This window comes from Aspergillus neoniger (assembly GCF_003184625.1).
Source record: "Aspergillus neoniger CBS 115656 unplaced genomic scaffold BO87scaffold_2, whole genome shotgun sequence".
Classification (NCBI taxonomy): domain Eukaryota; kingdom Fungi; phylum Ascomycota; class Eurotiomycetes; order Eurotiales; family Aspergillaceae; genus Aspergillus; species Aspergillus neoniger.
Genome location: NW_020291130.1, coordinates 102,392 through 116,880, shown reverse-complemented (window position 1 = coordinate 116,880; position 14,489 = coordinate 102,392). Strand labels below are relative to the sequence as shown.

General features: G+C 50.9%; 6 protein-coding genes across 6 annotated transcripts; 3 read left to right on the top strand and 3 right to left on the bottom strand.

Moving 5' to 3' along the window:
• Positions 1-288: 288 nt before the first annotated feature.
• On the top strand, positions 289-4,304 carry BO87DRAFT_348621 (formin-binding protein HOF1). Its single transcript, XM_025620977.1, has 7 exons — positions 289-543; positions 606-710; positions 771-1,057; positions 1,110-1,322; positions 1,384-1,482; positions 1,530-3,618; positions 3,671-4,304. Exons 1-7 carry the CDS (start codon positions 501-503, stop codon positions 3,838-3,840), a joined length of 3,006 nt encoding a protein of 1,001 aa, XP_025484467.1. The 5' UTR covers positions 289-500; the 3' UTR covers positions 3,841-4,304.
• A 1,561-nt stretch (positions 4,305-5,865) lies between these two features.
• Positions 5,866-6,618, bottom strand: BO87DRAFT_298088 (uncharacterized protein; the record flags this gene model as incomplete). Its single annotated transcript, XM_025619043.1, has 4 exons — positions 5,866-5,936; positions 5,986-6,088; positions 6,142-6,184; positions 6,251-6,618. The coding sequence occupies 4 exons, from the start codon at positions 6,616-6,618 to the stop codon at positions 5,866-5,868; spliced, it is 585 nt and encodes a 194-aa protein (XP_025484466.1).
• Positions 6,619-6,740: 122 nt separating this feature from the next.
• Positions 6,741-8,131, bottom strand: BO87DRAFT_348615 (DASH complex subunit DUO1; the record flags this gene model as incomplete). The annotated part of the gene is made up of 4 exons (XM_025620976.1): positions 7,499-8,131; positions 7,128-7,424; positions 6,840-7,011; positions 6,741-6,790 (listed from the first exon to the last, which is right to left on the bottom strand). Exons 1-4 carry the CDS (start codon positions 7,793-7,795, stop codon positions 6,741-6,743), a joined length of 816 nt encoding a protein of 271 aa, XP_025484465.1. The 5' UTR covers positions 7,796-8,131.
• Positions 8,132-8,711: 580 nt separating this feature from the next.
• BO87DRAFT_298115 (uncharacterized protein) lies at positions 8,712-10,123 on the top strand (the record flags this gene model as incomplete). Its single annotated transcript, XM_025619046.1, has 2 exons — positions 8,712-9,463; positions 9,526-10,123. 2 exons carry the CDS (start codon positions 8,712-8,714, stop codon positions 10,121-10,123), a joined length of 1,350 nt encoding a protein of 449 aa, XP_025484464.1.
• A 106-nt stretch (positions 10,124-10,229) lies between these two features.
• On the top strand, positions 10,230-10,789 carry BO87DRAFT_75123 (uncharacterized protein). Its single transcript, XM_025629534.1, has one exon. It carries the CDS (start codon positions 10,335-10,337, stop codon positions 10,647-10,649), a length of 315 nt encoding a protein of 104 aa, XP_025484463.1. The 5' UTR covers positions 10,230-10,334; the 3' UTR covers positions 10,650-10,789.
• A 723-nt stretch (positions 10,790-11,512) lies between these two features.
• On the bottom strand, positions 11,513-14,433 carry BO87DRAFT_348610 (Mcm10/DnaG-type zinc finger protein; the record flags this gene model as incomplete). Its single annotated transcript, XM_025620975.1, has 2 exons — positions 13,989-14,433; positions 11,513-13,920 (listed from the first exon to the last, which is right to left on the bottom strand). Coding segments are annotated over exons 1-2 (2,409 nt in total). The 5' UTR covers positions 13,990-14,433.
• Positions 14,434-14,489: the final 56 nt, after the last annotated feature.

The window sequence follows — 14,489 nt, the reverse complement described above, 5'->3', positions numbered from 1 at the left end:
TAAAATGTGGGAAGGGCGTCACAGGAACAAGAATCCATACCATTGGTCAGGTTCCGTTCAGTGGGAGAGAATGATAGCCACCGGCGGATATCCCTTGATGGGCCCTCGAGGAAGATGAGGTGGTCATTGGGCTGCCTGACGCTGCCCCGTGATTCTACCGCCGGTTGCCCCGAGAGACACGCCAGTGTAAACATGACAGCGTCAGCCATCTCCATTCCACAGCGTAGCTTGTGGCTAACTCCACCAGATCCAGTTCCATCTGTACTGCTTTCTCCATTCTTTCTTTCTGAAATTCTGGTTCTTTATCTTGCTTCTCCAGGGGCATCCAGGTTGCCATCTTCGTTTGGTTTTCCGTCGCCGTGGGGTTCTCGGGTTGTTCAACATTTCTTACAGCTCGCTCTGCGTTACCTTTCAAATTGTCCATATCCCTAGATACCGATAACCAGATGAGCAAAGGCTGGCCGAAGCTCTACACTTTTACCGGACTATAATCTGCCAAAATGCCGGGCACAGTTGCAGATGGGCCAACAGTAGCCATGTCCTGTATAGTACCTCGACATTCGATTAGCGAGTTCCATGTCCAGCTAACACTTCGACTTCTACAGTTGCCAACAACTTTTGGGGCAAGGAAGACGCGGGTGTTGGGCCAATGTTGGATAGAATGCACACGTCGAAAGTATCGTGTGATGAGTTAAAGACATTCTACAACAGTACGTCGGCCGATCCTGGGCTCAGTAAGAGGCCCGTTTGTGTTCTAACATGATGATTAGTACGGGCTGCTATCGAGGATGAGTACGCGCGAAAGCTTCTAGCACTATGTCGCAAACCACTAGGATCAACAGAGATAGGCTCCCTCCGGTCGTCCTTCGATACCGTCCGCGGTGAGACTGAGGCTATTGCCAAGGCCCACGCAGCAATTGCGGGCCAGATGAAGAGAGAGCTAGAGGAGCCATTGATTGCTTTCGCCGGTGGTTCCAAGGAGCGAAGAAAGATTATACAGAACGGTATTGAGCGTCTTCTGAAGACTAAAATCCAACAGACTCAGACTGTCAACAAGGTAGATTGCCCTGCCCATGGAAAAGTGCACAGGACCGTACTGAACAAAGCAGACCAGAGATCGGTATGAACAAGATTGCCTGCGAATCAAGGGTTATTTGGCCCAAGGGCACATGGTCATGGGCCACGAAGAGCGTAAGAACAAAGCGAAATTGGAGAAGACGCAAATACAGCTGGCATCAAGCAGTAGCGAGTATGAAGCAGCTATTAAAATTCTCGAAGAGACTACTACACGCTGGAACAAGGAGTGGAAAGCAGCTTGTGATGTACGTGCGATCGGCAACTTGTCTTAAGTCTGGACGTCTGTATACTGATGAGTTCTTCCAGAAATTCCAAGATCTCGAGGAAGAGAGACTTGACTTTACAAAGAGCAGTCTCTGGACGTATGCGAATATTGCATCAACTGTCTGCGTCAGTGATGATGCGGTACGTTCTATCAACCCAACTTCCGGGCTTCCGCTAACGATCAATAGTCCTGCGAGAAAATCCGACTTTCCCTGGAGGACTGCGAGGTCGAAAAGGACATTATATACTTCATCAAAGAGAAAGGAACCGGTCAGGACATTCCTGACCCTCCCAAGTTTATCAACTTCTGCCGGGGCGACATCAACGATACCAGCTCGGAAGTATCTGAAGAAGAAGGGTACTCGGTGGCCCAGTTCCAACGGACGATAAATCCGGCATATCGCACTTCATCACCGCAGCCTTCTTCGTACGAGCCTCAAATTGATCCCGATGCTGAAATTGCAGCCAAGATAAACGGCCCGTCCACTCCTTCGAGCAGGGAAGCTACAGTCACTCCGCAAAAAGCACCACAGCAACCAATGCAGCAGCCTGTACAAAAACATGTGCAGCAGCCTATGCAGCAACAGCCGCAACAGCCAATCCAGCAGCCGGTGCATCCGCCAGTGCAGCAGCCTATGCATATGCAGCCGCCAATGCAGCCACCCGTGCAGCAACCTAGTATGCCACAGCCAATGCCTCAGCAAATGCCGCAGCAAATGCAGCAACCGATGCAGCAACCCGCTCCCTTGGATCTACGACGTGGTGGTCAGCTTCCACCGAACTATGACCCCAACCAGCATGGCGAAATTGCAAAGGTGCCACACAACGCTTATCCAACCGATGGTATGACCATGTTTTGCAGGACAGGTCCGCCTTCAGAGCGCAGCTCGGGATCCAATAGCGCCTACCGACCGTCCAGTCGGGATTCCCAGAGCGAAGTGTCAAACCCTACATCGATGTCGAGTCAGGAGCCACCAAGTGCCAGACAATCACCCACGAAACCCACGAATGGTGTAGCCCTTCCAGGTCTAGGGGCAGACACACAGGTACAAAAGAAGAGGAGTGCGTTCTTCAGCAACAGTCCCTTCCGACGCAAGAGTCGCCATGATAAAGACCGCCAGTCTGGCCCATCTCAACCACCTTCTCGCGGCACTTGGGAATCACCGTCAAAGTCCACCAGTCCCGTTAAAGCTCCTCAACCCCAACAGCCAATTTCGGTTCCCGACCCCGACCGAGTATCTGGAAGCCCCGAGCCCGTGGATCCAAGGGCAAATTTCCAGCTTAATGTTGGAAACAATGTTTTCGACGTGGACTCCCCTGACAAGGATAAGAAAGGATCCCCTTCGAAAGCAGCCAAGACTGGTGAAGAGGAGCTCGATCCGATTGCCCGAGCTCTTGCAGATCTGAAAGTAGCAGGGAAGCAATCAACCACTCGTGTATCTGCTGACAGATACCATGGAATTGCAACTCCAGTGCCACCAGTAGCTGCTAACCCAGGTGCTGTGAGCACACCTCCCCCCGCTTACAACGATTCATCCCTGAAACGCCTCGACGCTCCGCAACCCGCATTCACGTCAGCGCAGATGCAGAAAACAACTCAGAGATACACTGGCCAGGCCCAGAGTATGCTTCGTGGCTCGAGCAAGCCCCCTTCTTTGACAAGCCGACACGGTGGACAGTCCCAGGAGGCCACACGGGCTCGTTCACCCGGTCCAGGACGAAGTGCGAGCCCTCATGTCAGCCCTCGAGTTGATACCCGCATGGGGCAATACAGTAGAGCGGCTAGCCCTAGTCCAACTTACCATTCCAGCAGCAGCATGAGAAGCCGGTACAACCAATCGCCAACCGTCCCATCGCCATCCCAGCGTCCCGTGGATGCATCTCCAACTGCAGAATATGCCCGAAGAGGATCTTCGCGTGCCGTGTCTCCTCAGCCACAATACCGGCAGTCTCCCACCATGGCACCGCGCGGCGTGTCCCCGCAGCCTCAATACAGACAGCCTCAGAACACAATGCCCCGTGCCGTCTCACCACAGCCGCAATTCAGACAACAAACCCGGCCATCTAGCGCCGGAGGCATGGAGCTTCAGCTTTCCGGACAACCCGACATGTATGCTGGCAGTCGTGACGGGTACGGCTCTCGACGCGGCAGTGGTAGACCCATGTCATACTACGACGAGGCTGCGAGCGTGAGGAGTCGGTCCAGGAGCAGAACAGTCGCTGTTGCCGATCCCAGCAGACAATTCAGCCGCGACGGTCGACCCATCCTTCACTTTGGTAAATACCCCTTCCTCTCCTACCCAATCGCAACAACTAACCTTGCCTGCAGCACGAGCAATGTATAGCTACACCGCCGCCATCCCCGAAGAGTTAGGCTTCAGCAAAGGCGACGTCTTGTCAGTAATCCGCCTCCAAGACGACGGCTGGTGGGAAGCCGAAATCACCACCGCACGCAGCCGAACCGGATTAGTCCCGAGCAACTACCTCCAAATCATCTAAAGAAGGAAAATCCTAAACAAAAAACAAACGACAAAACACGATCAATGCCTATCTCATGAACCAACAACCAATCATTCATTCCACCACCCCATCTATGACCCAACCATGTCCTACTTAATCACGTGTTCATGATCATGATACCAAATTGTGCTCATTTGTCTCTTCTTTGCCACATCTTCTAATCTTTGGGTCTAGTAGTATCTATTCCTCCCCTTCCATGGCACATTCTTTATGCGTTTTCTCTCTCCCAAGTCTCTAGCATGTCAAAATTGGTTGCCACCTATCTGGACCTCATTTGTTGATCTTGATTGTGTTTCTTGTGTGCTGAATCTTCGATACCTGTTTGCTTGATTTCGTTCGAATTGTCTTTCGTTGAAGATACGGACTAGCTCTTCAATTCTTTTCTTTTCTTTTTGATTTAGCTGCGTTGAGATATTTGAATAATAACTTGGCGTATGGGCGCTATTATTTTTTGCGTATACGTACTACATTCTATGACTAGACAAATCATTATAGCTTAATCTCGTTGGGGATGCGTGTAATAGTTCCCAGATAAGAGAGTCACCATTCGAAACTAAAAACCTAACCAATGTTGGTAGGCTTGGCCAAACAGCCCACAAAGAGAGACCAACTGAGCCGAGCGAGCAAGACAATGCAACCGGTTACCAAAAATGACAGCTTAATTGGAGGCCACATCAGGTGGCAGCCCGCCAGCCCACTGGTAAAATAAAAGTAGCAAAAGGGTATAGAACCTGCATGATATCTAGGAAATGCTCAGAAAGCAAATACCAACTGGAACAAAATGAGATGCTCGCGCACATGTATCGTACAATCACAAAAGAGAAAGAAATCGAGCCCTAGTGAATTAGGGAACACATGCCAGCGTGTGAAGTTTTGACGAACGTGAAGAGGGAGAAGATATGCCTGCAAGGCAAGCAATAGCAGGTCGATTTCGATTTCAAGGTTGTCTATCGTGACGGAAGATGGGCGTAGGAGGACAAGAGAGCTCATTGACGTCTTCGGTTTAGTCTGCACGGCCGCATCCCTCCACCATACATCTGAAACCTCCTGGAGTTGTCAGGCAACGTATTCTACCGTCTTTGCAATACGGTTGTGTGGACGCGTGGAATCCAACCTGGGAAATCTTATCCCAGATGTTTTTGGGCGTAAGACTTTTGAGACCGGGCTGGAATGGTTCACCATTTCCATTCGTGTCAGCTGCGGCTTTGGCGATGTTGCAGACGAGGTAGACGTGGTCGTTAATATGTCCGCAACTGTTGCAGACCCGCTGGATGTGGCACATTCTTTGACTGTCTCAGAAGGATTTGGTGCATGCAGAAGCGTAGTAGAGTGGAAGTTTGCGGTTGGAGGATTTCATTGGCCCTGGATCAAAGGGCATCGATTGTTAAGAGGTTAAAAAAAGAGTTTCCTGCTTTCTCGATTCGATACTGGCTGATTATCTGAAGCCATGCAAATGAGTCTGGAAATCTTGGCTTGTCTTCTCGCTGGTTGATCTGCAAGATGGTGAGTAGAGAGCTATGGCATCTTTGCCAGGCGCCGAAAGAAATCTTTCTATATGCCAAAGTGTGGTGAATTGGGGCACACGCCGAGCCATTGTGTCGATGTTTATTCCACGGAAAGCTGTGAATCAAGTTTTCAGCATCACTACAAGATGAAAATTTTGTTAAGACTTCACAGCCAGGCAGGCAACGACGGAATTTGACGAAGCACGGTATGGAGCAGCTAGAAAGGTGTGATAAAGAGATATTACAATTCAAGTGAAGACAGCATGATGGGTAGTGACAGGAATACATAGCAGAGCATCATGCACAGCAGGCCAGCAAATAACAGATTATAAAGACATAAGAAGTTCCGCAATATGTTCAATTGACACTGTACAATGGAAGGCTCACCAGTCCTTGATCAGGAAGATTGTCCAGGCAAGGTGGCTTAAGAAGCATCAGGCGAGCAGCCTCGGGACACATATCATGTGAAGAGCAATATCATGCAGTTATTATATAGAGTTCATTCATCGTCAACAAAGGAGTTGGCCAGTCGGCCAAAGATTGGGACTTCGAAATGTTCGAGTGTGTCAACTAAAGTGTGGTCAGCTTGTGTTATCGTTGCGCAATCGTGAGAACACACCATCTCGATAAGCCCGCATGCTGAGAAAACCGATCATTGCAATATCACAGATAAACAAGAGCCATGAGAAGAAGCTTGACCAGGAGAATATTAGGTGGAGTATCTGAATGAAGTTAGAGGTGTCAACGGTCGAATCGGTCGATAGCGATGACTTACAAACATGACGGTGAAAAGCATGCTCGATTGCCAGGCGTGGAAGCTTTAAGGCGTGTCAGCAAATCTGGCAAAGAGATGCCTCTGGGATATGGGAAAGATGGAATCGTACCGAACATAGTCGCTCTTGTGTTCTACCAACAGGAGGAAGACACCACCGGCAGGAGGCAGAAGCAGATATGCCAGCATAGCTTCAACATCCATGCGGATGGGAAGACTGGTGTCGAAAGCCCCGAGATTCCAACGACCGCTCTCCACATCATTGCCAAATCCTGTGTTCCCATGTCCACTGGTGTTTATATGACCCGCACCGGCGAACTGACTGGGGGAGGGGAGCCCCGGTGAAGCCAGTCCGGGGACGGGAGGAGATCCGCGAGGCGATCGAAGATTGGGGGACTTGATGCGATTCGCGTCGGCCAGCGACGGCGAAAAGGCGCGTTCCACCTCAGGGGACTCGTCCTGGTAGGGCGCAAAGTTCATCTTGAGCAGGCGATGAAGCGGAAGATGAAAAAAACGAAAGCCAGGAGAGAAAAGTAAGGACAGACAAACGGGATGGATGGACGGGAGACGCGCTTATCAGCCCACGCTTTGAGCTACTAGTTTCAAGTAAGTAGCTTTATCGCGGTACCGCAGTTCGTCGCCTCAGGCAGCCCTCACTTCCCCGCTGCTGCTGCTGCTGCTGCTGGTTACATTCTTTCCACCTCCACCACTCATCACGTAACTGCATGTCATCTTGGGTATCATCATATCATCATTGTCATTCCTCTCTCGTAGTACTGTACATGGAAAATCGTTTTTGTTCATGTCTGCCTCCTCTACACCCTGCCGCGCCCCCGCGCAATTCCTGTGCCCCGCGCGATCCCACTGACCGGTCTACGCGTCGTGGAGGTCGTCGATGGCTTGGATGTCGAAGAAGCGGTAGTCCTGGTTGTGCTGGAGCTTGTTCCTGAGTACGAGGTGCTTGGTGTCCTTCCCAGACCGCTACGCACCACCCGTCCACGAGTGGTCGTCCCACGCGTAGTGCGGGTGCCCGCAGCCAGCGCTCTCTTGCGCTGGTCTTCTTCAGCCTTCCGGGCAGCAGCTTCCCTTTGCTGCTGGAGTTCCCGTTCGCGTCTCTCTGCTGCCTGTTGCCGGAGGATTTCTTCGTTTTCCATGTCGGCCACATCTTGGACGGCGCCTTGCCAATTAGGATTGAGGATTAACCGCTGGTTGTGTTCGGTCTGGGAGAGGATTCGCGTCCAGGTTTGGAGCAAGGTAGAAGCAGAGTCTATGGTGCGCGAGACAGTCTACAGATCGTTATCGGCGGTTAGCAATTGCAAATTGTAGAAGGTCAATGACAGTAAGTTGGCCTTGAACTTACACCCATGTTCTCCTTAGCACAATCCAAGCTTCCTAGTAGCCCCTCAATGACCTGGTTGATCTTGCGGACGCTCTCCAATTCACTGCGCAATGCGGCCTCCCGCGCCTCCTGACGGTCAAACAGAGTTTCCCCTCCGTCATGGGTAATGGTGGGTTCTGGCGACATGCTTTCTTCCTTTACAGCTCTGTGGTGTAGCATTTTATTTCCGCGTTTGGAGGGGGAATCCCAAAGGTCATCAGAGTCATCATCCGACAGCTGAAGCCTGTCCATTTCCTCTGCGGTGCTGCGGTGCGTCATTGTGTTTAGGAAGAGTGATAGATAGTATGGGTGTTGGTGGTGGTGGTGGTGGTGGTTATGGTGGGGGGAGGCGTGGCTGTGGAAACAACAATGATTGTTTTGGTTGATCTTGAAAGGAAACGAGGATACAAAATCGAAGTAGTTGAATAATGAAATGCACCAGCTGGCGGAGGGGAAGGGGAAATAACCACCAATGAAGAAAGGAAGAATGCCGATCGACAGCTAATTATCGTGGGGCAGTCTCAGCCAGTCGTTAGGGATGGGAGAGTATAATAGCCCGACTATGGAATTAGTCTATCTAGTCGATACCCAAGCAATTGGTTGGTTAGTTAGTCGTTAAAGCCTAACTAAACGAGGCGGAAGAAGGCGTGTAGGGGGAAAAAAGGTGTGGCTGGGACGCGACAAGGAAGCACCACCAAAGCGGGCCAAACATTCCAGATCGCGGGCACCAGCCATCCCCATCCACTCTCTGAACCTCACCTCGTCTTCTCTTCCCTCCCTTTCCCCAGTCCACTAACTACCACCTTCTCTCCCTCACATCCACAATTCACATCCACTCTTACCACTACTACCACTACCACTACTTCTCCTCCTCCTTTCTTTGTTTACGGCTACTACCGTTCCATTGGTCTCGCTCCCTTGAGTCTGCTCTTTGATAGTGACACGCCCATCGATATTGCGCGCCCTGTTGCCTTGGATTACACGGTCGGCTTTTGGCGTTTTCCTCCCTTTTTATCGCCCTTGAACCTGTCACGGCCTGATTCCCATCACCCACCACGCTTATATATCTCAATTCTTTTGGATTCGCATCTATCTGCTTAGCTGGGTATTATTGTGCACTCGAAGTTGGGGCTATTGAGCGTGTCCACAGCCACACTGGACCTGTATTAGCCCGTGTTCGGCGTCATTATTCACAATGGCCACGACACCACCACCGCCCTCCACCCTACGAATCCCGCCTACTCCGCGACTTGGGGCTAAATACGATGATTATGAACCATACTCCACGCGATACTCAGCCAGGCTAGCGAGCCAACGTGCTGCCAGAGACAGAGAGTCCCGTACCACTCCCCCGCCTACCTTCCCGAGCTCGAAGACCACCGCGAACAAGTACGACTTGGATGAATCCGACACACTGTCTCCTCCTGGCTCAGTTCAGACCTCGCCCCGGAAGCTCAAGTCGGCCCGAGCTACCGGCTTGTTTGCGACACATTCACTTGGAGGCCCCTCCGGCACACATGACTCGGATCCCTTCGGCGCAGAACCTTCCTCTCTCCGGCATCAATCGCGATCACTTCGACCGACTATGACCGAAGGAATGCTTCCTACTCCAGCCAAGACGCCTCGCAAGAAGGCTGTCGCGGATGTTGGAAATACCGCACGAGTGCTGTTCCCTCCGCCCCCTAGCGCCAGAAAGAAGACGAAGAAGCATACAGGCTTCTCGTTGGATAGTTTCTGCGAAGACAACGCTCAGGGCGGCTCCGAGATTCAAATTTACACCGACTCGCGCGATCGCATCCCGGAAGTCGACGAAAGCGAAGATAATCCGTTCTACAACAAACCCACAGTCAGCAATACAACTACTCGTGCCTCCAGACGCAAAGAGAGCCGCCGCGACAAGGAAATAGACGACTCGCTCAATCGTGAGGATGGCATGCTTTACGTTTTGTAAGTTCACTTCCACAAGTTTCCCTACTCTACTTTTGTCTTGTGTACTAACATATCCGCAGCCGAGGCAAGAAAATGTTCCGCAAGTTCACGGATGACGCTGAGAGCGACCTTGATGATGACGATGATGACTTGGGCCTGCTGGCCGCCCGTCCGGACCTCATCGACTCATCTATCCACAATGTTCGTCCACTGACTCGCTCGTCAATCAAGCCTCGTGTGCTCTTCCCTACCGCGAAGTCGCAGACTCCCCAAGAATCTCGCTCGAGCGATGTCGATGAGGAGGCAGCCACTGATATTGAAGATCACCTGCTTCACGATGAAGTCGAGGAGGATGAAGATCCTGCGGTTGACGTGGAGATGCAGCAACGGCCAGTCACTCCTCCCCCGCAATCCTCCGTTGCAACTCCTGCGTCACCCGGGGCTACGGTGCGGTCACTGCGTTCGCGATCCAAGCGGGATGGCCCCGAGCATAGTGAGACACCCACGGCCTCCGAAACCAAGAAAAAGCGCGTTAGTCCGTTCGATGGTTGGCTCCGCAAAAAGACAGCTCCTGCTCTAACAGGGACCAAAGCCAAGAAGCGAGATGCCGAAGCCGCTGGCAGCCCTGGTGGCCCAGCTTTTAAGAAGACACGAGGCAACAAAGCGACTGCGTCATGAGCATGATCTTGTCCGCCTATATGCAAGACTACCAGTAGAACCTTGAAGCCATCGGAAGCAAAGTCTTCCCTCTTGATTCTGCCGTCACGGATTCTACCGCAGAAAAAAACAATCTCTTGACGAGCGTCCTTGTTTTCAGCGTTCTTCTATCTTCTCATTCGATATTCACTGGCGTCCTTGACTCAATAGGTCGACTATACTAGGTTTTTTAATGTGTCCGGCTGTCCTCAGTTCAGTTTCCATGTGTTTGATATCAGCTACAAAAGCATCATTGTCTTTTGTCTTGAACATAACAATAACTCCGAGTGATCAGTCGGAAAAGGGAACAGGCGCGATACTATGGGCTAAATGGGACGGACGGATAGGTAAATGGGCTGGACTGGCACATGGGATGGAGTTTTTCTCTTCTTTTCTTTTTCTCTTTGCCTCTTGTTTCTTCTTTTCTCCAATGCTTCTTATTTCCATATTGCCGGTGTGTTTTCTGCTCCCTTCAACTGCTTATGTCTCCGTGACTGACTGGGCTTGAGACCCTCGGCCCTTTCTACCTACTTAGCTTAGGTAGCTAGCTTGAGAGTTTCGATTTCTCTCATACAACCAACTTAGATACCATTCAATGAACATGAAACTGTGATATCTGCTTTTCCTACTCTGCTTCTTCGTTATACAAATGACAGACATATATATGGCTTGGTAGTACCATATCCCAGTTCTCGACCTTCTACAATAGCACTTACTAGTAAGTAGTAGTAGTACTAGGGTTTAACCAAATCACCTCGGAACAACAGTTCAGTGAAGACTACTAGTATTTTCATACTACTTCATAAAGCTAATAATAGTAGTAGGTACTCTGCTAATAATACAATTTATCTCCCAGATAATCCGCAACAACTCATCGGGAAGAAGAAAAACGAAAAAAAGGGGTACTCGTACAAATCAAGAAAGAAAGGAAGGAAGAAGAAGACAAGCGTGCTAAAAACATCATGCAGTCAGTTAGTCGTTCGTTGGAAGGACAGACAAATAAGGAAAGAGAAAGAAATCTCGTTCATTCATTCATTCTCTTGTTGTAGGAGTAGTAAGTAGGAAGGGGGGATATTCCAGTGGGTACCAAGATGGTGTATCTGATTTCTGTTGCTGTTCATGTTTCTGCTGCTAAGGAAAATGAAAGTGGTAAGTTGGTGTCAAATAGGAGTGAGTAGTCGACTATGTTCTCTTTCTGTTGTTTATGTTTAATCGGACTAGCGAGTGTGTGTATTTGCTGGTGAGTGACACTGGAATGAGTGATTTTTCAATGGAATATTCGCCGTAGAAGGACGGGAGCCAACTGCGTTGCAGGTAACGAAGGGTATCTATATTTTGTTTTCATAACACTGGAAAAAAGGCTGATTTTCTTTAGATGATGTCTAGTTCATCGTCGTCGTCATCATCATTGTTCGTTGGCACCATGTCGGGCTTTCCTCCAAGACTGTCTCTTCCGGCTTCCTTGATGCCATGGGAAGTTATGAACCGGGTCTTCTTGACACCGCTGCCGTGGGGTCTGTCGCCGTCATGGGCGCGTTTCAGAGGGCTCAGCTTCACACTGTCTGCCTTTCTGAAGTTTGAGATGCCCAGATTGGTGGTGGAAAATTCATCTAAGTTGTTCTTTGCCTGCTCGGGATGGGGTGATTGGACGTTGTTGTTATCTCGTGATCGGAGATATTCAGCGCCAACACCCCCCGAACGGGAAATAAGCCTCTCTGCGATGTCGCGTTCGCGTTTCTTCTCTGCGAGTCGTCGGCGGAAGCGCTCTTCTTTGCTTTCCATGCCACGGCCCATCATTCCGGCGGCGATGAAAGGGTCGTCGTGATCTGCATCGATTAGGGCTGCGGCAGACTGGCCAGACGGGTGAGGGTGGAAGGAGGGTCCGCCGCCCCTGGATTTTGGAGCCGGTGCAACGTAATAGGACGATTGTGATTGATAGTCGTATCTTGCGCCATTTGGCTTCAGTCCATTCTGGGGGCGAACTTTCTTGTCTCCGCCGTAGAAACCGGTTCGAGACCCTGAGCGGCCACCAGGTCCATACATGCCTGTGCCGCCATTTACTCCCATTCGACCTGCTTGTGTTCGACGGACCTGTAGGTCGACATGAAAGTCGCAGAATTCGGTCTTCCGGCCATCAACCCATGAGTGGCAGGTCTTGCCATCCTTCCTAACGGCCTTACAGAATCCAATGTCTTGCGCATAGCCGACCTCTAGGATCTTGTCATCAGATGAGGAAATGGCGAGACTGAACCTGTTGGTGTCTGTCTTGTTCTTGGGCGGTGGCATGATTGTGGGGTTCAGAATGGCAATGAGTATTCCTTCGGAGATTCTGTAGTATCGTGGAAAGGCAGTGTCGAAAAGGAAGAGATCAATTGTCCATTTCAGATCTGTCAGAGTAATGACCATGTATTGGTTGGTGTTATTAGTTCCATCGTCAAATGGATCAACCTCCTTCTTAGTAGTGTTGGCCGGTTGCTTGATTTGCCTGGGCTCTGATTTCGATGCTACTATACCGAATACAACATAGTCTGTGTCAATTTCCTCTGGCAGTTCAAAGTCAGGCGCCTTCACTGTGCGTAAGAGATCAGGAATCTTAAGAGCTTTCTTGTCTTCCAGGGTTCGAGACAAGAACGAATGGGGTAGGATGCGGTTGGACAAGTGCAAGGAAGAGAATGCTTCAAACTTTGAGGAGTCACCACTTTTCTCGCCCTGAGAATCATCAGTTGCACTGTTTTGAGAGCTGGCCGGCACCTCGGACTCAGACTTGTGGTTCCGTCGGTGAAAATATGGCAGTGACTCCTTCGCATCAGCCGCACCATCATCAGATCTCTGTACGCTAGACGTGGTCTGGCTCCGGCCCCTTTTCAGCGACGGCTTTAGATTATATGACCGGAGGACATCTTCTCGACTAAAGCTTTCGGCCCGTCGCCTCCTCGTTGGCGAAGCTGGGACGTCCTTCCTTGACTCGGCAGCTGCTTTGAAGGCCTCCACTTCCGCTTTATCGATCTGGAAGGCAGAGCTTCGATTTGCCTGAATTCTCTCCATTCGCGCTGCTCGTTCTCTCCGCGACGCATCGGCCGACCGGCTCTCAGCCATACGTTCACTGAAGCTCTTTGGACGGTTGCGCTCCCCACCTAAGGTTATTGCTTGCAGAAGACTGCCAGAACGAGAGACTAGACCATCTCGCGTTCCAGGTCTACTTGCTGGCTGAGCAGCTCCCTTTGAACTTGGCGGACGCTTCAGCGACACATCCCTACTTCTGAGGCCTTTGTCAATGCCTAACAAATACCTCCGCGGGGACACAGGATCCGTGGGAGGAGCAGCACGCCTCGTCGGTGACAGCGGCACCTGGACATCATCGATATGAGCATTGCTATCCGTCACATGACCATGACTTCTTGTCCCTAACGGCTCATCATGTCCTTGGAAAGACCCAAGGGCTGACGCGGGTCTAGAGAAAGTCTCCCCGTCGTGCCTCTCTGGACCAGGTGTCCCCGTCTTCGTGCGGCTTTTCTGAAGTTGCTTGAGCTTAAGACGCGCCTCAATGGCCGCGAGCTTCAACTGTAGTGTTTCCTCATCCTCATCATCTTCACCCTCGTCCACCCCGTCGCTAAGAAGCTGTGACGCCTTGGATCGTAAGTCGGGAGTAGTGACAGAGTGTTTTAAAGGCGAGCCCAGGTGTTCGCGACGTCGCTGCAGTTCTTCATACCTCTTGCGACCGTTCGGAGTACTCAAGAGGGCATCCCGAGGGGACTTTGGCGGCCACGAGATCTCGGCCACTGCAACAGAAGCAGCGCGTCAGCGCACGGGAAGAAGGTCGAGCTGAACAGAAACACAAGGCACTCACTCACTGCTTGTCATCGCATCCACGGTGTCAATTCTAAAGTATTTCCGGTTGTGAAAAGAGAAAATGCAGATTGAATTCCGATCCCGCTTATCGTCTTCTATCTATCGTGCTACCCTTCCTGCCATATTCACTCAACGAAGGGATGCGGGGAATGGCGTCTTTTCGAAACTGGGGCTTTGGGGTTCGGAGGACAGGAGCAGCAAAGCAACAACTACCTCAGCCACCTGACGGATTCAAGACTCTGACGAAGAAAAGAAAGGGGGAGCAGGAACCGGCAGGCCTGCATGAAATAAAACGCAAGGGAATGAAAGTGAGCTGCAACCAATCCGCCTTTAGTTTCCTTTCTCGCCCGCGGCCTGAGGCCCATGCATGCCTGCCCGCTGACTTGTGTCGCAACGGCCGATGATTGGTTAGCGCGTGTCGCGTTGAACCAGTGAAAAAGACGCGTTTCAATTACCATTATTACTTGTCTTTCCCCCTTCGGACTATCCGTCAATATTT

What these genes read in the sequence shown, in the direction of transcription:
- BO87DRAFT_348621 (XM_025620977.1), top strand. Translation starts at nt 501, where the DNA reads ATGCCGGGCACAGTTGCAGATGGGCCAACAGTAGCCATGTCCT. An exon ending in AGTGGAAAGCAGCTTGTGAT is followed by an intron (nt 1,323 to 1,383) that starts GTACGTGCGATC and finishes GAGTTCTTCCAG; the next exon opens with AAATTCCAAGATCTCGAGGA. An exon ending in TCTGCGTCAGTGATGATGCG is followed by an intron (nt 1,483 to 1,529) that starts GTACGTTCTATC and finishes AACGATCAATAG; the next exon opens with TCCTGCGAGAAAATCCGACT.
- BO87DRAFT_75123 (XM_025629534.1), top strand. Translation starts at nt 10,335, where the DNA reads ATGTGTCCGGCTGTCCTCAGTTCAGTTTCCATGTGTTTGATATCAGCT.